The 22,573-nt window shown below is 27.2% G+C and overlaps 1 protein-coding gene across 2 annotated transcripts in view; it reads left to right on the top strand.

Annotated features, from left to right (window-relative positions):
- LOC117174274 (5-aminolevulinate synthase, erythroid-specific, mitochondrial) overlaps positions 1–22,573 on the top strand; it is a 32,536-nt gene that overhangs the window by 8,335 nt on the left and 1,628 nt on the right. Inside the window, exons 1-4 of one of the 2 annotated variants that reach the window (XM_033363195.1) lie at positions 5,586–5,645; positions 5,785–5,836; positions 11,653–11,983; positions 14,722–15,661. In XM_033363195.1, coding sequence (XP_033219086.1) covers positions 11,658–11,983; positions 14,722–15,661 — 1,266 coding nt within the window. In that variant the 5' untranslated portion in view covers positions 5,586–5,645; positions 5,785–5,836; positions 11,653–11,657. Of the gene's footprint in view, positions 1–5,585; positions 5,646–5,784; positions 5,837–11,652; positions 11,984–14,721; positions 15,662–22,573 lie in introns of those variants that run through there. The other variant, XM_033363193.1, reaches the window with a different exon arrangement.

Below are 22,573 nucleotides of genomic sequence, written 5' to 3'. Positions count from 1 at the left end.
TACTTCCTAGAAAATTTACGTTTTGTTTAAAATTCGTATTTTTGTGCTGTAAAGTCAATTCAAATCTTTTTTCATGAAAATACAACTCTTTTTTTTGAAAATTGTTTTTTTTTTATTTAAAAATTCAACTGTTGTAATAGAATTTTCATTTTTCTTAGACAAAAATAACAATGGTTTGTTAAAATTTAACAATCTTGTTAGAAAGCTATACTTTTAAATTAAAAATTCGACTATTCAGCAAAAAAATTTACTTATTGTTTACAATTCTCATTCTGGTGTTGGAAACTGACCTGACATTTTTTAGTATGAAAATTGAATTTAAAAAAAATTTTAATTCATCTGTTTTAGTAGAAGTTTCATCTTTCTTGAATAAAAATGGAAATGTTCGTTTTTTCGTTGAAAATTCTACTGTTTCGTCGAAAATTTAACTATTTCCTACTAATTTTCCTTTTTGTTTGAAATTTATATTTTGGTGCTGAAAAAGGAACTGAAATATTTTCTGGATGAAAGCTTAACTTTAAAAGAAAATGGTGTCGTTTTTTTTAATCAAAAATACCTCTGTTTAAGTTATACTAGAAGAAATTTAGATAAAAACAATATAATGATAAAGATATTTTTATTGACATTATTATTTTTAATATTATAAATAAATTTAATAATTAAATGCATTAATCAGCCATTTTTTGATAGAAAAATTCACTTTTTCTATGTTTTTTTTTTAAATTAGGAACTTTATGATAATTTTAGAAAAATAGATAATGTTTTGATTAATCCTATGATTTTTTTAAAACAAATTTAATAAACCAATGCATTATTCGAACATTCGTCTGCAGAAAGATTCCTTTTTTTCAAATATCAATCATTTCGGTTAGGAACTTCATGACAATTTGAGCATTTGTTTTTTAAAATTGTTTAAAAAAGTCATAAAATTGATCAATGAATTATCAAGTTTTCTGAAATGATTATGAAATTCCTAATTAAGAAAATTTGTCATCGAAAAAAACTCATTCTTCTTTCTGCAAATGCCTTATCTATGCATTTGTTTACTAAATTTGTTTAAAAACATCATTAAATTTATCAACGTTTATGAATGTTGCTAAAACTTTCATGAAGTTCCCATCTGAAAGAACTGGCATTGAAAAAAAAAACGAATTTTTTTTCCGATAATCGCCCGAGCCATGCATTTGTTCATTAAATTTGTTTTAAAAAATCATAAGATTAAACAACAAATTATGAAGTTTTTTAAAATTAGCATGAAGTTCATAATTAAAGAATGACATCGATTTTTTTGAAGTTTTTATGGAATTATTTTAAAAAATTATTAATACTTCAAATTTTCAGGAAAATAAAGGGTAAAAAATATTTTGATGTTTCGATGAAAATAATTTATTACTAATTTTTATATTATGAACTGATTAACTAATTATTGACTGATTGATTTTAAAAAACTGAATATAAATTGTTTTCAATTAAGTCACGTAAATTCATTATTTGCATTATGGTTATGTAATTAAATATTTCTATTACTAACATTTGTTTTTTGTTTAAAATATCTATAATTACAATCATTTTCTTAATGTTTAGGATGTTGGAAAATGAGTATCTAAATTCAATTTTCAAAATTACTTGTATATACACATATTAATAAAAATAAGGAATTTACGAGATCGTAAAGATAACTTACCGACATGGAAATAGGATGTCGTAAAGTAGTCGTAAAGGTGTCGTAACGATGTCGTAAAGACGTCGCCAAATTTCGGGTCCACTGGGTAAATTCTCGGGAATTAAAAATTTTTAATCAGCCCCTTGGAACTTTGAGTTGAAAATGTGCTGTGTGTTGACGGTGGCCATGCGGTGGAATTAATTATAGGCTTTTAAATAATTCTAAAAAATATTATGTTCTTTACGCATTAATTAATTATTAATAGATTCTGCTAAAATTTATATTTTTTAGAATTATTTAAAAGCCTATAATTAATTCCACCACATGGCCACCGTCAACACACAGCACATTTTCAACTCAAAGTTCCAAGGGGCTGATTAAAATTTTTAAATTCCCGAGAATTTACCCAGTGGACACGAAATTTGGCGAAGTATTTACGACATCGTTACGACATCTTTACGACTACTTTACGACATCCTATTTCCATGTCGTTAAGTTATCTGTACGATATCGTAAATAAGTCGTATGATCTGACGATGTTTTTACGATATCGCAAAGTCACTGGAACGACATGGACATAGGATGTCGTAAAGATGTCGTAAAGATGTCGTCAAGACGTCGCCAAATTTTGTGCCCACTGGGTAAGTTCAGGTTATATAACCGAGAATATGACTGAACCCAATGGGCACGAAATTTGACGACGTCTTTATGACATCGTTACATCTTTACGACATTTTTACGACATCATATGCCCGTGTCGTTTCGGTGTCTTTACGATATCATAAAGACATCATCAGATCATACGACGTGCTTACGATATCGTAAAGACACCTTAACGACATGGACATAGAATATCGTAAAGTTGTCGAAAAGATGTCGTAAAGATGTCGCCAAACTGTGTGCCTACTGGGATTTAAAATAATCTTAGAGAATTTAAGAATTTATGTTTTTTAGCAATATTTTGATTGTTCAGGTTATATCAGCGGTTGAATATAAATTATTTTCTAGCTCAGAGATGTTCAGGAATTTAAAATATGCAAAGCAGTAGCTCATTTATTATTTAACACTGTTAGACTGAAACTCTAACCTAAAAATTCAATTGCCTCTTAATAAATACCACGAAGTAGCATAAGATGACCCCACTCCCGGAAAACTTACGTGTGACTGGAATGTTCAACAAAATAATTAGATTTTTAACATTATAGTTGAATATTCTATTTGAAAAGACAAACTGGGTTGTCAACGAAAAAGTGTCATAGTTTATATTTTAATCGAAAAGAATGAAATTTGCATAACAAAAGGAAAAAAATTTAAAACCCAAAAGACGAATTTCCAACAAATAAAGATGTTTCACTTAAAAGATAAATCAAAGCCCCAGTGGACAACAAATTTGGTGACGTCTTTACGACATCGTTACGGCTTATCTACGACAATTTTACGACATCCTATGTCCGTGTCGTTCTAATGTCTTCACGATATAGTAAAGACATCGTCAGATTATGAGACGTTTTCACGATATCGTAAAGACGCCGTAACGACATGGACATAGGATATTCTAAAGTTGTCGTAAAGATGTCGTAACGATGTCGTAAAGACGTCGCCAAATTTTGTATCCACTGAAGCTTATTTAAATTATCGAAACTTCAAGCAAAAAGACCAATTTTCTTTACAAAAATGCAATTTTCAAACAACAAATATGACTGTTCAACAAAGAACTAATTTTGCACGAAACTTATGCATTTTTACGCAAAAAAAAAGGAAAGTCCAAAAAAAGACAAAAAAAAGCGAATAATTACCTAAAAAATATCAATCTTAAAAAATGGAAAAGTTTCATTTTCTATTAAAAAATGAATGAATTTTAACTAACTAGATAAATTTTCAATTTAAAATATAAATGTTTAACAAAAAAGTGATTTCTTAACAAAGTGATTCAACAAAATATTTTAAACAAATTAATTTAATCAAAAAGATAAATTTCCAAAAAATAGTTGAATTTTCTGTTGAAAAATATTTTGGTCGAGTTTTCACGATCAAACTATGAATTTTTTAACAAGAAATAATTTTCTACCAAAAAAATTGAATTTTCAATCCAAGAAAGACGAATTTTTTCAGCCAAAAAGGATGAACTTTTAACAAAATAGTTAAATTCTCTACCAAATAGTTGCATTTTTATCCAAAAAAGATCAATTTTGTACTAAAACAGATAAATTTGTCATGAAAAAACAAATTTTTTAAATAAGCGGAACTTTCATTCAGAAAATATTTCAGTTCATATTTCAACACCAAAGTATAAATTTTAAACAAAAAGTAAATTTTCTACGAAATAGTTAAATTTTTAAGAAAATAGTATGATAGCTGAATTTCTAATCAGTTGAATTTTTATTAAAAAAAGATTTAATTTCTGCTAAAGCTTCGCGCTCGATAACTTGTGTTCAATTGAAAAATATCATGAAGATGATTTGTAAATCTTATTAAAATCTACTAAAAACAGCGCTTTAAACTTATGGATCTCTTAAAAAACCAAAATTGCATACTTTTGAAAATGATCTAACTTTTGGAACTTTTGTCTAATTAAGAAATTTCTTGATAATAGTTTCGAAAAACATATATTCTATATCTATAGTAGAAATTTGGATTGATATTTCTTAACCTATTAAAAATTTTTTTTTCCTTTTTTTCGAAAATTTTCAAAATGTTGAAAAGCATATAACTTTTTGAAGTTTTATCAAATTTGAAAATGTCATTAGGATAATTTGCAAGTCTTTTTGACGCGCACCAGAAAATTTAACAAAAATGTCTACAAATAAAAAAAAAATTTATTCAAATTTTGAAAGAGCTCAAACTTTTTGAATTTTTGTCTAATCGAAAATTTTAACTGACATACTTTCTAAATATATTTGATATATAATAATAAATTTAAACGAAATTTCCTAATCTTTTAGAAAAATATTTTTTTATATTTTTCTGAACATTTTCAAAATTTTCAAAAGTATATAAAATTTCTAATTTTCATCGAAATTGAAATTTTTATTTAGATAATTTGCAAGTCTTTTACCCATCTATAAGAAACGTTGAAAAAATTTCTATAATTTAAAAAAATTTAAAAATGCTCTAATTTTTTAAATCGTGGGCTAATCGAAAAATTAGGCTAGAATAGTTTCGAAATATATTTGGTATTTAATAAAACTTTTGAATGAAATTTTTGATCTATGAAAAAAATATTTCTTTCTATTTTTTGAAAATTTTCAAATTTTTGAAAAGTATGTAACTTTTCTAATTTTTATAAAAATCAAAAATTTTATTTGGACAATTTGCAAGTCTTTTACTCATCTATGAGAAAGTTTGACAAAAATTTCTAAAATTTAAAGAAAAGAAAATTTTGAAATTTTGAAAATGCTCTAACTTTTTTAATTTTCGTTGGAAATATCTGATTAACTCGATTAGACAAATCCTTCAAAAGCGATCGTCACACAAACATACAGACATATAGACAGACACCAGACAAATTTTATGATTTTCGGATTCTGTGCGTGCCGAAACGTAAAGATCCGTTAAAAATGAGAATGTAAAAAAGACAAACTTTAAAAAAAAAGTTGAATTTTCAACCGAAAAGTTAAAGAAAATATGCAATTTTCTATTAATTAAAATAAATTGTCAGAGAATTTATTTCCCGGTTATATTCTCATTCTCGTTACCGTTCTCAAAGTAATATAACCGGTTCAAAATTCTAGGGCTGATAAACAGTTATTCGAAACTTTGTTAAATTATGAAAATAAATTTAAAAAGTTGGTGCGCGCATGCGCGGGCGCATACTGGTCTCGTATTTGAAATTTCAAAGTAGTGCAGGCCTGATCGAACTCGCTATTCGACGTTTTCAGACTGGGTAGTATCACTTTTCCTCTCACTCTTCAGATGTTCTGCTGTAGGTTATCTCAGACCCAGTCCCGATTATCTAGTTAGTAGTTACGGGGGAACCGTCAAAGTGAGTGGTTCTTGCTGGAATGCAAATTTTTGCGTGCTCGTGCTCATTCATTCAATTGGCCTTAAGCCACACAACTTGCCCTGATTTTCAAACAGTTCTTTTCCTTATAGTGACATCACACTTTTCTTTCTAATTGCAGTTGCTTCGGTGCATTCATTCCAGCATTCATCGCTTTTCCACAACCGCAAAAGGTAAATTTTCAAATAAATAATATCTATTATTCAATTTCAGTGACAAGAATTTACTTTCTCTTTCTGTTTTTATTTTATTCTCCGGCTCACATAATTAATATTACTGCGGTTGTGAAATTTCACTCCAACTGTGCAAGTAAAATTCTCAATATGTTGAGCTAAAAGAGGTCACGAGTTTTGTAAGGGTTGCAGAGTAGGGTGGCCCAAGAAGATGACATTTTTTTGTCGTCTCATCCCCCTATTTTTTTTTATTTTAAGTGAAAATAGTTTTGCAATTTTTTATAAATTAAAAGTGAATGTTTAACCTGTGAGCCGAGGTGTTTAAGTATTCAATTTTGTATTGTTGTAAAAATGATAATAAGATAATAGTAAGCATGACTTAGAATAATATTACCATAATTTTATTCAGAATACAGCATAGATGTTGAATTATTGAAAATGGGCTAGAAGATCAAGAATTTTTAAAAATTTTTCTCTTGGAACAATATTTTGCTCTCATAAAAAAAGTTGTTTAAACAAAAATGGTCTAAAAATTTGTTCCTTATCATTTCTTGATAGGATTCGTAATTTTTATTTTAGTGTTAAAAAATAACAATAAAACTTAAAAATTAAATTTTGAAAAAAAAAACGACACAAGTGAGGAAAAAAAGAGAAAAATTTATTATTCATTCTTGATAAGATCCGTAGTTTTTATTTTAACCGCAAAAAGAAACATTAAAAATGTTTAGCCCGAAAAAATCTAAAAAGTTGTTATTTATCATTTTTTAATAGGCTGTGCAGTTTTTCATATTATCGTAAACAATAACATTAAAAATAAAAAATTAACTTTTGAAAAACGACACAAGTACCGAGAAAAAATTAATAGACGAAAGTTATTCAGTTAAAAAGATTAAAGAATTTGTTATTATTTATTTTTCTACAAGATTCGTAGTTTTTATTTTATCCACAAAAAGTAACATTAAAAATGAAAAATTAGATTGGAGTTAAATGACACCCTTGACGAAAAAACAATAAGAGCAAAATTTGTTAAACTAAAAAAATCTAAAAAGTTTTTTAAAATCATTTTTCGGTAGGCTGCGCAGTTTTTGATATTATCGTAAAAAATAAAAATAATATATATTTTTGGAAAAACGGCGCAAGTAACGAAACGAATTAATAGAGAAAAGTTATTCAGTTCAAACAGATTAAGAAATTTTTTATTATTTATTTTTCAATGATATTCGCAGTTTCTATTTTTAACCGCAAAAAGTAAAATTAAAAATGAAAAATTAAATTTTTGGAAAAACCACGCAAGTAACGAAAATAATTAATAGACGAAAGTTATATCCTTTTTAGAAGAATAACAGAAGCGACGAAAACAGTGTTTTTTAAACCAAAAAGATATAACAATTTGTTATTAATCATTATTTCAATCTTAATCGTAAACAATAATACAGAAAAATGTGTTACCCAACAAAAATATAAAAATCTGTTATTAGTCATTTTATGATAGGACGCTTAATTTTTGTTTCATTCGTAAAAAATAACAAATTAAGCTTCGAAAAAGGCACGAAATTAAAAAATAAATGTTTAAAAGATAACACAATTTGGGAAAAAAATGAAAAGACAGAAGTTTTTCAACAACAAAAAAAGATTTACAAATTTGTTGACAATCATTTTTTGATAGGATTCATTTTTGTTTTAATCGCAAAATAAACAATTAAACTTTGAAAAACGACACAAGTTAAAAAAAAAATAAATAAATAAAACTGCAAATTTTTTATTATTCGTTTTTCGATAGGATGCAAAGTTTTTTTAATCGGTAAAAAATAAAAGAATATAATATTTGAAAAAACAGCACAACCGACGAAAAATAAAATCAATGGAAAACAGTTGTTTGAACAAAATAAATCTAGAAATTTGTTATCAATCATGTTTCGATAATATTTGTAGTTTTTATTTTTACCGTAAGAAGAAACACTAAAAATAAAAATAAAATGTGTGGAAAAACGAGACAAATGAGGAAAAAGTAGATAAAAATTGTTAACCCAACAAAAATCGATAAATTTGTTATTAATCATTTTTGGATAGAACGTCTAGTTTCTGTTTTTATCGTAAAAATAACATTCAAAATTATAAATTAAATTTAAATGAGAATGTAAAAAACGGCAGTGGTTACAAAAAAATTAACACAGAAAATATATTCAGTTAAAATATATTCAAAAATTTGTTATTACTTATTTTTCAATAAGACGCGTAGTTTTTTCATCGTTAAACATTAAAATTAAAAATAACAGTATATAATTTTTGGAAGAATAACAGAAGCGACGAAAACGGTTTTTTTCAAACCAAAAAGATCTACAAAATTGTTATTAATCATTGTGTCAATCTTAATCGTTAAAAATAATACAGAAAAATTTGTTACCCAACAAAAATATAAAAATTTTGTTAATGATTATTTTTTGATAGGACGCTTCATTTTTGTTTCAACCGTAAAAAATAGCATTAAACCTAACCAATTAAACTTTGAAAAACGACACAAATTACGAAAAGAAATAAAGACAAAAGTTATTCCGTTAAAAAAAACTAAAAAAAATTGTATTATTCATTTTTCTATATGACGCAAAATTTTTCTAACCGTTAAAAAATATAGATATTATATAGATTCGCAGTTTTGACTTTGACCGTAAAAAGTCGCATTAAAAGTAAAAAATTTTAATTTGTGAAGAAACGACATAAGCGACGAAAAAATAATTACAGAAAAAAATTGTCACCCCAAAAAATCTAAACATGTGTTATTCATCATTTTTCGATAGGCTTTCCAGTTTTTATTTTATCGTAAAAAATAACATTAAAAATACAACATTTAATTATTGGAAAAACGCACAAGTTACGAAAAAAATTGATAGACAAAAGTTATTCAGTTAAAAAGAATCTACAAATTTTGTTATTATTCACTTATCGATAGAGGGCATATTTTTTCCATCTTTAAACAATAATATAAACAATGAAAATACATAATTTTTTGAAGAGCAGCAGAAGCGAAAAAAAAATAAATAGAAAAAACATTAAAAAAATTAAATTTGTGAAAGTACGACACAAGTTAAAAAAAAGATTAATAGGCAAACGATATTCAGTTAAAAAAAATCTGAAAAAATTTATTATGAATTTTTTGATAGCACCCAAAGTTTTATAATTGTTAAAAAATAAAAAATAATGTAATATTTGGAAGAACAGCACAAGCGACGAAAAAATTAATAGAAAAAAGTTGTTTAAACAAAACAAAAAAAGAAATTTGTTATAAATTATTTGTCGATAATAAGTAGTTTTTATTTTAACCGCAAAAAGTAACATTATTAATGAAAACTTAAATTTTGGGGAAAGGGACACAAGTGACGAAAAAAAGTAACCAGAAAAAATTTTGACACATCTTAAAAGATCAAAAAAATTTGCAAATTATCATTTTTTATAAGACGGGTTGTTTTAGTTGTAATTGTGAAAAATAACATGAAAAATAAACAATAAAATTTTTGGGAAAACGATACAAGTACGTTAATTTTTGTATAGTTTTTTTCTAGTAAATTCAAGAAATATTTAGAAGTTTTTACTAAAAAATAATTTTAAACTTGAAACGTTGACAACGAATTTAAAACTAGATTTGTGAAGATTTTTAACATCAAATTTAGAAACTTTTTTGGAATTTTGAAGGGTTTTAAGAGAATGAAACAAATTTTCTAAGATTCCTGGGAAAATTTTTAATGATAAATGAATAATCTGAAAGATCTTAAGGCAATTTTTTAATTTCAACAAATTTTTCCAAAATTTAAAGTAAAATTCGAATTGTTTAAAAAGATGTTTAGAATTTTTGAAAAAATTTCAAACAAATATAAAATTTGTCAAATTTAAAAAAAAAATATAGATCAATATGTAGATTTTTGAAGATGTCAAATGAAATGTTTTGAAGCCGTTTAAGGATTGTTAATGGTTTTAAGATAACAAAAAAAGTTTTCAAAATTTCTGGGAAAATTTTGAACGAAATTTTATATTAAAAAAATTAATTTGAGGTCATTATTAATTTTTTTAAATTTCCAAATATTTTGAAAATTTAAAAAAAAGAATCAGGAGTTTTCATTTTGTATTAAAAATTACCCCCCCCCCCCATTCAATTGTAATTTGGTTGACATTTTTTTATTTTATTTTTTTATTTAAAATTAAAATTTTTGTGGTTAAAATATCAACTATTATATTTTTCGAGGAGAATTCTTTTTTTTTAATTGGAAATTTAACTATTTGGTTACAAATTATCTTTTTTTTTTAAATTTTGTTCTGACGTATCTGGAATCTTTGAATTTTCTCAAGAGTCTTAAAAAAATATTTATATAACCTTAAAAATAATTCAACTTAAATATTAAGTATTTATTAAAAAATCGAATTTTTGATTACACTATTATTTTTCCCAGAAATAGAAAAGACTGTAAATCATCTAAAGTTATTATTTTTCGGGATATATGACACAGTTAATGAATTTCAAGTATAATATTGATGGCTAAACACATTTCGTAATTATTTAAACAGTTGTCATATGTTTAAATATTTTTCTCCTGTAAATAGTAAACAGTTATTTGTTCCTGAAATTGATAACACAATTAACGAGTGTTGAGAATAATATATCTTTAGAGATATTTTAAATTATTTAAACAATTGTTATATATTAAAACAGTTCTTTTCGCACATAAATCTTGAATAGTTACTTTTTTCTGGAATAAATTATGCATAAGAGTGATATTTGTTGTGGAAGACAGTTTGCAATTATTTAAACAATTAGAAATCATTCACTTGCTCCTTTGTGAAAAAAGCAAGTGATATTTCTTTTTTAAACAATTAAAAATTGCCTTTAACTTAAAATATCATTTGAAAGTTTATTTATTTTTTAAATTAATTAAAAATTAAAAATAATAAACAATCATTATCTGCGATATTTATAATAGAAAATAATAACTTTTCACGATTTAGACGATGAAAAATTTAGAAAAAAATTTTAATTGCTTTAACAATTTCCAAATATTCCGAGTATAAAAATATTACTTTTAATATCCGTTATTGTGTCATTAATGCCAGCAATTAAATAATAAATTAACATGATTGGCTGGAAAAAATATTGTTAAAACAGTCGAAAATTAATTCAAGAATACTTGGAAAAAATAATCAATATTAAAACAATTTTTAAAACACATGTCTTTAGTATGAATTTTGTATAAAACTGTTATTTTGCATTTTTGGGGGCATTTTCTGGACACTGGGGATGTCAAAATAAAAATGTATAAGTTGGAAATTAGTCTTTAAAAATTTCTTAAGAGTTGACTAAACTTTAATTTACGAAAAGTTAACAAAAAGCACTTCTTTTTCCATTTTTTCGAAAACCGAGTTTTTCCCATTCAAAACCTCATGTTAATTTGAAAATCCTCAGGGCTCGGGTTAAAATTATCCGATTTTAACAAAATTAGAAATTTATTTTTCCAGAAAATAAACAAATTGGGTGGAAACGATCACCAAAAATCAAATTTTTGGATCATCCTATTCAAATACAGTCAAACCTGGATTTAATATCTATTTTGAGACTGAGCGTGACATTAAATCCAGAGTCTCGGAACTATTTTGTCTCTTGTTTTTTCTCATTCTTGTTTGTCTCTCTGTTTGTTGACGCTTGAGTGATCACCGCACATCCTCCCGTAGCTCCTCTCACCCACCCCCACCGCACGGCGTCAATTCTCGGAAATATTAAATGGAGGATCACTAAATCCAGGTTTGAGTGTATTTTAAAAGATTTTTTCTTTTAGGAACAATGCCGTGCCCATTTTTGGCTCGATTGTCTCCGAATTACATTCGGAATTATGGGGCATCTATGATGATGAATTTCCCTCAACATTGTCCAGTGATGTCTCGAATGGTTAGTTCTGGAATAGGAACTGCCGATTCTCCAATTCCAGAGTCTATTAGCAGTAAATGTCCTTTTCTCTCAAACGAGCCTAAGGCCGTAAAAGAGGCCAATCCTGCAATGGAGGAGGACATTATCAATGTGGATTCTGGACCACAAGAGGAAAACAATTTTCACTATGAAAAGTTCTTTCATGAGCAAATCATGCAGAAGAAGAAGGATCACTCTTATAGGTAGGATCTTAAAATTAATTTAAACTATGACAATGATGAAGTGGTGAAATTCAATTAGGCTAGAAAGCTTCAATTTAGATGAATTTATTGAAGGCTAGTGCGACCTGAATTAAATGCAATTTGTAATATGTAACAGTTCATAGTGCATTTGAAATTAATGCTAGACTGAAGGCTGAAACAATTGATTCAGCGATGATGTGTTAAGATTGAGATAATGACTGTATGAGAACTGACAAAGTTGCGTAAGGCCGCGTTTCACCAGAAATTGCTGAATAAACAGCGGTGCAAACAGAAATTTCGGAATAAGCTACGATGCAAATATTGTGTAAGACTGAGTTTCGCCAGAAATTGCTGAATAAGTTGCGATGCAACGAGACATTTCTGAATAAGCTGTGATGTCATTATGTTGTAAGACAGTGTTTCGCCAGAAATTGCTGAGTAAGCTGCGAAGCAATTAAATACAAAGTTAGAGAATCTGTTATGAATCTTTTATATTTAAAATAATTATCAACAAAAAGTGTAGTAGTTGATATTAGTCCCCAGAAATGATATAATTTTCAATAAAAAAAAACTTTTAAATCATACCAAAAATACGAATTTTTAACAAAAGAGTTCAATTTTCAATTAAGAAAGATTTTTTAATCAATAAAGCAAAAAAATCTCATCCTAAATGTTGAGTTTATGAGTCATGAAGACGAATTTTTAAGAAAAGTGGTTGATTTTACAACTAATAAATAGAAATTTCATCCAAAATAATTGAATTTTTGACTAAGAAAAAAATATTTTTCAACGAAATAAGTAAATTTGCAACCAAAAAGATCAAATGTCTAGAAAAAGAATGGCGACGAAAATAGTAAGTTTAATTTTAAGTTAAAAAAAATGAGTTTTCAATTTAAAAAAACAACAACTATTTTTGTAGCAAGGAAATTAAATTTTAACCAAAAAGGTTAATTTTCTATCAAAAAAAGAACAGTTAACAAAATATGTGAATTTTCAACCAAATATTTGGATTTTTAGTGGAATTTTCAACGACAAATTACCGACAAAATTGATAAAATTTCAACTGAAATTAGATCAATTTTCAAAAAAAGATAGAAAAGTTTATTTTTAAGTTAGAGATATAAGTTTTTAATCAAATAAAATAACTTTTTAACAAAATAGTTCAATTTTCCACCAAATAAATCAATGTTTTACCAAAAAGATTAACTTTCTATTTTAAAAAATCGACAAAAATCTAGTCAAATTTTTAGTTAAAAAAAAATTAATTTTCGTTAAAAAAAACTAATTTTCAATCAAAGAAATGAATTTTTAACCGAAATGAATAATTTTCTACCAAAAAGTATAATTTGAATGAAATGCATGAATTTTCAATAAAATTAAAAAATTTTAATGGCATTTTTAACCTAATAGTAAAAAAAAAGAATTTTTAATTTTAAAAAACTAATTTTCAAGCCAAAGAAATGAGTTTTGAATCAAGGCAGATTTGTCTCTTTTTAATTGAAAATTCAAATATTTCCGTTGAAAATCCACATCGTCTTTTTGGTTAAAAATGCAAGTATTTAGTTAAATGTTTATGATTTCAGTTGAAAATTTATCTATTAAGTTAGAAATAAATTTCCTTGGTTAAAATACGAGTTATTCGATTGAAAACTTGTTTTTTTCTTCGGATGAAAAGGAATCTTCTTCGTAGAAAATTCGACTGTTTGGTCCAAAATTCAATTATTCTAGTTAAAGATTTATTATTTTAGGTAAACAATCATCTTTCTGGTTTAAAATTCAACTATTCCAGTTAGAGATTTACAATTTTATTTGAAAATTCATCCTTTCGTTTGAAAATGTAACTATTTTTTTTCAATTTAGTGCTTTTAAAAAAATAATGTTTTAACTAAAAATTTAACTTATTCCAATTGAATATTGCATAGTTCCAGTTGACAATTCTTCTGTTTCGTTGAACATTAATTTTCTAAAGATAAAATTTAATTATTTAAGTTTTGATTGACAATTTATCTTTTTAGTAAAAATTATTTTTTTGTTCACGATGTTTGTCACCACTAAACTCTGAAACTACTTAACCGACCATGATGAAATTTTGTATACTGCATGTAATCTGGTCCAACTTAAAGGATAGGATACTGTTTATCTAATTTAATTATCTCAATATTTGTTTATTACAAATTAAATGTTTTTATTTGTGTTCTTTATAATTTTCTAGCAGATGTCGGTGTAATTTAGTTTGTGGAGTGACACTTCAACATTTCACGTTATCTAGGTTGGGTAAGCAGCCAATAGATGGCGCCAAGTTTAGCATAATATAAATTCAACCTAGTATAAATGAGCCACAGCAACGCGTGGCTGGGGCTGCTAGTGTAAATATGTTTTTTAGTTGACCGGGAAAATTGAAAAACTTGGCCGGGAACACAATGATAATAACTGAAAGTAATTTTAGTTGACACTGCTTTGCTTATTTAATCGTCTATACTCTATTCCCGATATTCTATACTCTATTTCCCATATTTTATTCCCCGAGAGAATAACCGACAAACGCGCATCTTTACCTATTTAGGCGGAGATACTCTCAAAAACGGAGTTGCCTGGATTAAAGTGTCCAATAATGAAGCTGCGTCAAAATGGACGTAAGTTGGTCGGTCTGAAGGTTATTCTCTCGGGGAATAGAGTATATAGATACAGCTCCTATAATTTTTGAGAAACAATTAAAAAATAAATCAAACTGATTGCAGAGTATTCAAAAAAGTGAATCGCCTGGCCGAGCAATTTCCAAGTGCTGTAGAATATTCCTGGGGTGAAAAACCCATCACTGTCTGGTGTTCCAACGACTATCTTGGGATGTCTCGACACCCAGCTGTCACCGAATCGGTCAGGCAAGCCCTGGAGAAATTCGGTGCTGGTGCTGGAGGAACTCGAAACATCTCAGGAAACTCAATGGGTCATGAGATGCTCGAAGAAAGATTAGCTGCACTTCATAAAAAGGAAGCAGGTTTACTATTCACCTCCTGCTTTGTAGCAAACGACTCAACTCTCTTCACCTTAGCCAAAAGTCTTCCAGGTTGTCACATCTTCTCTGATGCTGGCAATCATGCTTCGATGATTCAGGGAATAAGAAACAGCGGCGCACCAAAGCATATCTTCAGGCACAATGATGTTGAGCACTTGGAGGAACTTTTATCTAAACTGGATAAAAACGTACCTAAAATTGTTGCCTTCGAAACAGTACATTCGATGACAGGGGACATATGTCCTCTCGAGAAGATGTGTGATGTTGCTCACAATTATGGGGCTTTAACATTCATCGATGAGGTGCATGCAGTTGGTCTCTATGGATACACAGGCGCTGGAATCGGTGAAAGGGACTGGGTTCTTCATAAGATGGATATTATTTCGGGAACTTTAGGGAAAGCCTATGGAAATGTTGGTGGATATGTAGTAGGAACGACCCAAATGATCGATATGGTTAGAAGCTATGCTGCAGGATTTATTTTTACGACTTCTTTACCTCCTACGGTGTTGTATGGGGCTTTAGCTGCAGTTGAAGTTTTGGCCTCGGATGAAGGTCGTGCTCTTAGGTCGACTCATCAAGAAAATGTTGCCTACATGAAGTCTATTCTTACTGCAGCTGGTCTTCCCTTGGAGCCTTCAATGTCGCACATCATTCCCATAAAAGTGAGTTGCTTCGAATGAATTCAGAAAATAATTTTATACTCTGTTCCCCGAGAGAATAACCTGAATCATGAACGTCATAAAAAGTTAAATTGTTTCAAAATGATTCAGAAAATTATTTTATACTATACTCTATTTCCCAAAAGAATAGCCTGAACTCTGAATGTCATAAAAAATTAAGTGGTTTCAAAAGAATTCATAAAATTATTCTATACTGTACTCTATTCCCCGAGAAAATAACCTGACGGCTATCAAAAATTAAATTTTGTTTCAAAAGAATTCAGACAATTTTTTTGTACGATACTCCATTCGCCGAGAGTACCCTGAAAGTCATAAAAAATTGAGTTGTTTCAAAAGAATTCAGAAAGTTATGCTCTAATATACTCTATTCCCCGAGAGAATAACCTGAATCATGAACGTCATAAAAAATTAAATTGTTTAAAAATGATTCAGAAAATTATTCTATACTATACTCTATTCCCCAAGAGTACCCTAAAAGTCACACAAAAAATGGAGTTGTTTTAAAAGAATTCAGAAAATTATTTTATGCTATACTCTATTTCCCAAATGAATAACCTGAACTCTGAATGTCATAAAAAATTAAGTGGTTCAAAAGAATTCATAAAATTATTCTATACTGTACTCTATCCCCCGAGAAAATAACCTGACGGCTATCAAAAATTAAATTTTGTTTCAAAAGAATTCAGAAAATTTTTCTGTACGATACTCCATTCGCCGAGAGTACCCTGAAAGTCATAAAAAATTGAGTTGTTTCAAAATAATTCAGAAAGTTATTCTCTAATATACTCTATTCCCCGAGATAATAACCTGAATCATGAACGTCATAAAAAATTTAATTGTTTAAAAATGATTCAGAAAATTATTCTATACTATACTCTATTCCCCAAGAGTACCCTGAAAGTCACACAAAAAATGGAGTTGTTTTAAAAGAATTCAGAAAATTATTTTATGCTATACTCTATTTCCCAAATGAATAACCTGAACTCTGAATGTCATAAAAAATTAAGTGGTTCAAAAGAATTCATAAAATTATTCTATACTGTACTCTATCCCCCGAGAAAATAACCTGACGGCTATCAAAAATTAAATTTTGTTTCAAAAAAATTCAGACAATTTTTCTGTACGATACTCCATTCGCCGAGAGTACCCTGAAAGTCATAAAAAATTGAGTTGTTTCAAAAGAATTCAGAAAGTTATTCCCTAATATACTCTATTCCCCGAGAGAATAACCTCAAAGTCTAAAAGATTAAGCTGTATAAAGGAATTCAGAAAAATATTTTGTACTACACACTATTCCCCAAAAGAATAACCTGAACCCGGAACGTCATAAAAAATTAAGTTGTTTTCAAATAATTCAAAAAATAATTCTATACTATACTTTATTTCCCGAGAGATCGACCTAAACCCAGAACGTCATAAAAAATCGTGTTCTTTTAAAAAAATTAATAAAGTGATTCTCTACAATACTTTATTTCTTGAGAGAAAAACCTGAATCCTGAATGTCTTAAAAAATTTAATTGTTTCAAAAGAATTCAGAAAGTTATGTTTTACTATACTCTATTCCCCCAGAGAATAACCTAAAGCATGAACGTCATTAAAAAAATAAAGTTGCTTTAAAATAATTAAGAAAATTATTATATAATGTACTCTATTCCCCAGTAGAATAACCTGAACCCTGAACGTCATAAAAAATTTAGTTTCGAAAGAATTCCGAAAATTATTCTATACTGTACTCTATTCCCCTAGAGCCTAACCTGAACCCCGAACGTCAAAAAAATTGAGGTGTTTTAAAATAATTCAGAAATGTATTTTATACTATACTCTATTCCTCAAAAGAATAATATGAACCCTGAACGTCCTAAAAAATGGAATTGTTTCAAAAGAATTCAGAAAACTTATTATACTATACTCTATTCCCCAAAAGAATTACCTGGGGCCTGAACGTCTTCAAAAATTTAGCTGTTTTAAAAGAATTTAGATTGTTATTTTCTACTATACTCTATTTTTCGAGAGATTAACCTAAACCCTGAACGTCATAAAAAATGGAGTTGTTTTAAAAGAATTAATAGAGTTATTCTCTACGATACTCTATTCCCCGAGAGATTAAACTGAACCCTGAATGTCATAACAAATATAGTTGTTTGAAAAAGAATTCAGAAAGTTATTCTTGACTATACTCTATTCCCCGAATGAGTAACCTAAAGCATGAACGTCATAAAAAATGAAAATGTTTTAAAAGAAGTAAAAAAGTTATTCTCTACAATACTCTATTCCCCAGTAGAATAACCTGAACCCCGAAAGTAAAAAAATTGAGCTGTTTGAAAAAAATTCAGAAATGTATTTTATACTATACTCTATTCCCCAAAAGAATAAGATGAACCCTGAACGTCATAAGAAATTTAGTTGTTTTAAAAGAATTCAGAAAATTATTTTATACTCTACTCTATTCCCTGAGAGATTAACCTGAACCCTCAACGTCATCAAAAAATAGACTTTTTTTAAAAGAATAAAGAAAATTAGTCTATACTATACTCTATTTCCCAAAAGAAAAACCTGAACCCTGAACGTCATAAGACATGAAGTTGTTTTAAAATAATTAAGAAAATTATTCTAAACTATACTCCATTTCCCGAGAGAACAATCTCAACGTCAAAAAAATTCAGTTGTTTCAAAAGAATTTAGAAAATTATTCTATACTATACTCTATTTCCAAAAAGAATAACCTGAACCATGAACGTTAAATAAATTGAGCTGTTTTAAAATAATTAAAAAAAATATTCTATACTATACTCTAGTCCCCGAGAGTATACTGAAAGTCGTAAAAAATTGAGTTGTTTGAACAGAATTCAAAAAATTATTCTGTACTTTACTCTATTCACCGACCCAGTGGGCACAAAGTTTGGCGACATCTTTACGACATTGTTACGACATCTTTACGATAACTTTACTACCTCCTATGTTCATGTCGTTAAGGTGTCTTTGCGATATCGTAAATAAGTCGCATGATCTGACAATGTCTTTACGACATTGTAAAGACAGCAAAATGACATGGGCATAGGATGTCGTAAAGTTGTCGTAACGATGTCGTAAAGACGTCGCCAAATTTTTGTACCCACTGGGGAGAGAATAACCTGAACCCAGTAAAAAATTAATACAAAATGGAATACCTAATAGCATCCTATCCCATTATATAATGCAATTTAAAAAAAGTTTGATTTCAACTTTTATTGGTGAATTTAAAAATCCAAAAATCATTCAGTTTACAGTGCGTAACATTTTCAATTTTGCCTTTTTTCAGAAAAAAACATTCAAGTCGATTTAGGTTTTCGCACAAAATGGCTAAAGAAACTTTTGAAAATATCTTTTTACAAACCAAAAAAGATATCTTATTGTTTTTAAAATTTTTGCACAATCTGAAAGATGTATTTTTATGTTTGTAAAAGCTATTGCTAAAAGTTTCTTTGACATTTTCTTGTCAAACCCCAAGTTCACTTAGGCGGTTTTTCTGGATCTTATATAGAAAAAATCAATTTTTCAATTAAAAATCTTCTGAATTGATGAAATTTCGAATGTATAGCATCAAAATTATAGAATTTTAAAACTTTTGATATCAAAAGTCAAGTTTTCAATGCCAAAACTTTCAAATTAGAGGAAAGCTTTGAATTTTAGAAATGTAAAAATTGACAAAAATTGGTATCATTTTGAAGATTTTGGATAGCAAAAGTTAAGTTTTTTCAAATGTTGATCTCCCACATTAAAGAAATTTTAAATGTAAAACATCAAAATTGCAGAATTTTTAATTGTAAATATTCAAAATTAGAAAATCTTCCATTTTAACGATGGACAATTGAAAGTGCTACAATTTTGCAGATTCACAATAGAAAATTCTAAAATTTTGAACGATTTTCAGTTTAAAATTTTGCGAATTTAATGATGTATAGGTAAAAATTCCTAAATTGATAATTTGGATAATTTTTAAGATCAAACGTCAAGAGTTTACAGTTCTAAATCTTCGAAATTGAAGATTTTTTCAATGTAAAGCATAAAAAAAACAACAGAATATTTATTTTTAAAACATAAAACTTACATCATTTTTAATTCTAAATAGTCACATTATAAAATGATTCAATTTTAACGATTTACAGTTTAAAATTCTGCTATTTTAAAAACGTATAGATAAAAATTCTTAAATTGTGATGATTTGGATGATTTTCAAGATCAAAAGTCTAGAGTTTTCAATTATAAATCTTCCAAATTTAAGAAATTTTTAATTTAAAGTATCGAAATTACAGAATTTTTAATTTTAAAACAAAACTTGCATAATTATAAATTGTAAATAGTCAAAATAAAAGAATATTTGGATTTTAACGATTTGCAGTTTAGAATTCTGTAATTTCCAAAATTTCTAAATAAAAATTCCTAAATTGTGATGATTTTCATTATTTTCAAGGTAAAAAGTCAAGAGTTTTTAGTTCTAAATCTTATAAATTAAAGAGATTACGAACTTAAAGCATCAAAATTACAGAATTTTCAATAGTTAAACATAAAACTTACATCACTTTTAATTGTAAAAAGACAAAATTAAAAAATCATTGATTCAAACGATTTGCCATTGAAAGTTCTACAATTTTGAAGGCTTATCATTTAAAAATTTTACATTTTAACGATTTTTAGTTTGAAATTCTGCGATTTTAATGATCTGTGAATTAAAATTCTGCGTTCGGGAGGTATAAAATTTTAAAGGGTCACAATTGAAAACTATTTAATTTTAAAGATGTATAAATACAAGTTCTTAAATTTGGAGGATTTTTTAATTTAAAAGTCAAATTGTCAATTCTTAATCTTTCAAGTCGTAGTAATTTGATATGTAAAGCGTCGAAATTTCATCATTTTTCATTGTCAAACATAAATCGTATAATAATCAACTGTCAAAGTTGGTGGTAGGAAAAAAATCTAAAGACGATAATTCAATAATTCCCTAGCGGACAACGTGAACGGAATTGTTATGCGGTCCGCTAGGAAAGTTATCGAAAACTTAAGGGAATTTCAATAAAAAAAAGGTTTTAATTCTAATTTTTAGGTTTGAAGATTTTCTGTTGAAAGTTATACAATTTTAAAGAATCACAATTGAAAACTATTCAATTATAAAGAAGTATAAATACAAATTATAAAAAAATTTCAAATTGTAGAAATTTTGAATATCAAGGATCAAAATCACAAAATTATTAATTGTAACTGGGTGATAGAAAAAAATTAAGAAACAAAAACATGCTATAATTCCCTAGCGGACCGAATTCCAATCAGACGGTACGGTAGGGAAGTTTAATTAATAAATTTGAAGGTTATTGTAAATATAATATAGGAATTTCAATTAAAAACTATTTTAATTATAATTTTCAGTTTTCAAGATTTACTACTAAAAGTTCTAGAATTTTAAAGAGTCAGAATTCAAAACTATTAGATTTTAAAGATGAATAAATAATAATTCCTGAGATTTTCCTAATTTTATTGTACGCTAGGACAATTAAATTAATGAATCTGAAGGTTATTATAAATATAATATCAGAATTTCATTAAAAGACGTTTTTAATTCTAATTTTCAGTATTAAAGATTTACTACTGAAAGTTCTACAATTTTAAATAATTACAATTTAAAATTGTTCAAATTCTAGAAATTTTGAATGTCAAGCATAAAAATTACAGAATAATTATTTGTAACTGGGTGATTGAAATCAAACAAAAGCTCGCTATATTTCCCAAGCAGAATGTTTTGCTTAGGCGGTACGCTAGAGAAGTTGAATAAATTAATTTGAAGGTTATTATACATATAATATAAAAATTCCAAACAAAAACTATTTTAATGCTGATTTTCAGTTTGAGAGATTTGCTATTAAAAAGTCTATAATTTTGAAGAATTACAATTGAAAAGTATTCAATTTTCAAGATGCAAATTGTACTGTAAAAAATTTGGAATTTCAAGCATCAAAATTACAGAAATATTAATTGTGACTGGGTGATAGAAAAAAAAAGAAACAAAGAACGCTATTATTTTCTAGCGGACCGAATTCCATTCAGCCGGTACGCTAGGGAAGTTGAATGAATAAATTTAAAAGGTTATTATAAATATAATAGAGAAATTTTAATAAAAAACGATTTTAATGCTGATTTTCCGTTTTAAATATTTACTATTGAAATTTCTACAATTTTAAAGAATTAAAACTGAATACTATTCGATTTTAAACATGCCTAAATATTAATGCCTGGTGTTTTCTAAACTGTATTGTAGAAATTTGGAATTTAAAGCATCAAAATTACAGAAATATTAATATTAACTGCGTGATACAAAAAAAAATCAAGAAACAAAAGCACGTTATAATTCCCTAGCGGACCGAATTGCATTCAGCTCAATTTCAAAGATGTATAAATAATAAAAATTTTCCAAATTGCTGAAATTTGGAATGTTAAGCATCAAAATTACAAAATAATTAGTTGTAACTGGGTGATAGGAAACAAAGCGCGCTATAATCCTCTAGCGGACTCTTTTATTCAGGCGGCACGCTAGGGATGTTGAATGATTAAATTTGAAGGTTATTATAAATATAATATAGAAATTCCAATCAAAAAGGATTTTAATGCTGATTTTCAGTTTTAACGATTTGCTATTGAAAGTTCTACAATTGTAAAGTATTACAGTTAAAAACTATTACTTATGGAATTTTCGAAATGGCATTGTAAACATTTGGAATGTAAAGCATCAAATTTACAGAATTATTAATTGTAACTGGGTGATAGAAAAAAAAATTCAAGAAACAAAAGCATGCTACGATTCCCTAGCGGACCGTTACGCTTAGGCGGTACGCCTGGAAAGTTGAATGTATAAATTTGAAGGTTATT

The sequence above is a fragment of the Belonocnema kinseyi genome, chromosome 6, assembly GCF_010883055.1.
Source record: "Belonocnema kinseyi isolate 2016_QV_RU_SX_M_011 chromosome 6, B_treatae_v1, whole genome shotgun sequence".
Lineage (NCBI taxonomy): Eukaryota > Metazoa > Arthropoda > Insecta > Hymenoptera > Cynipidae > Belonocnema > Belonocnema kinseyi.
This window is presented reverse-complemented; position numbering and strand designations above follow the sequence as displayed.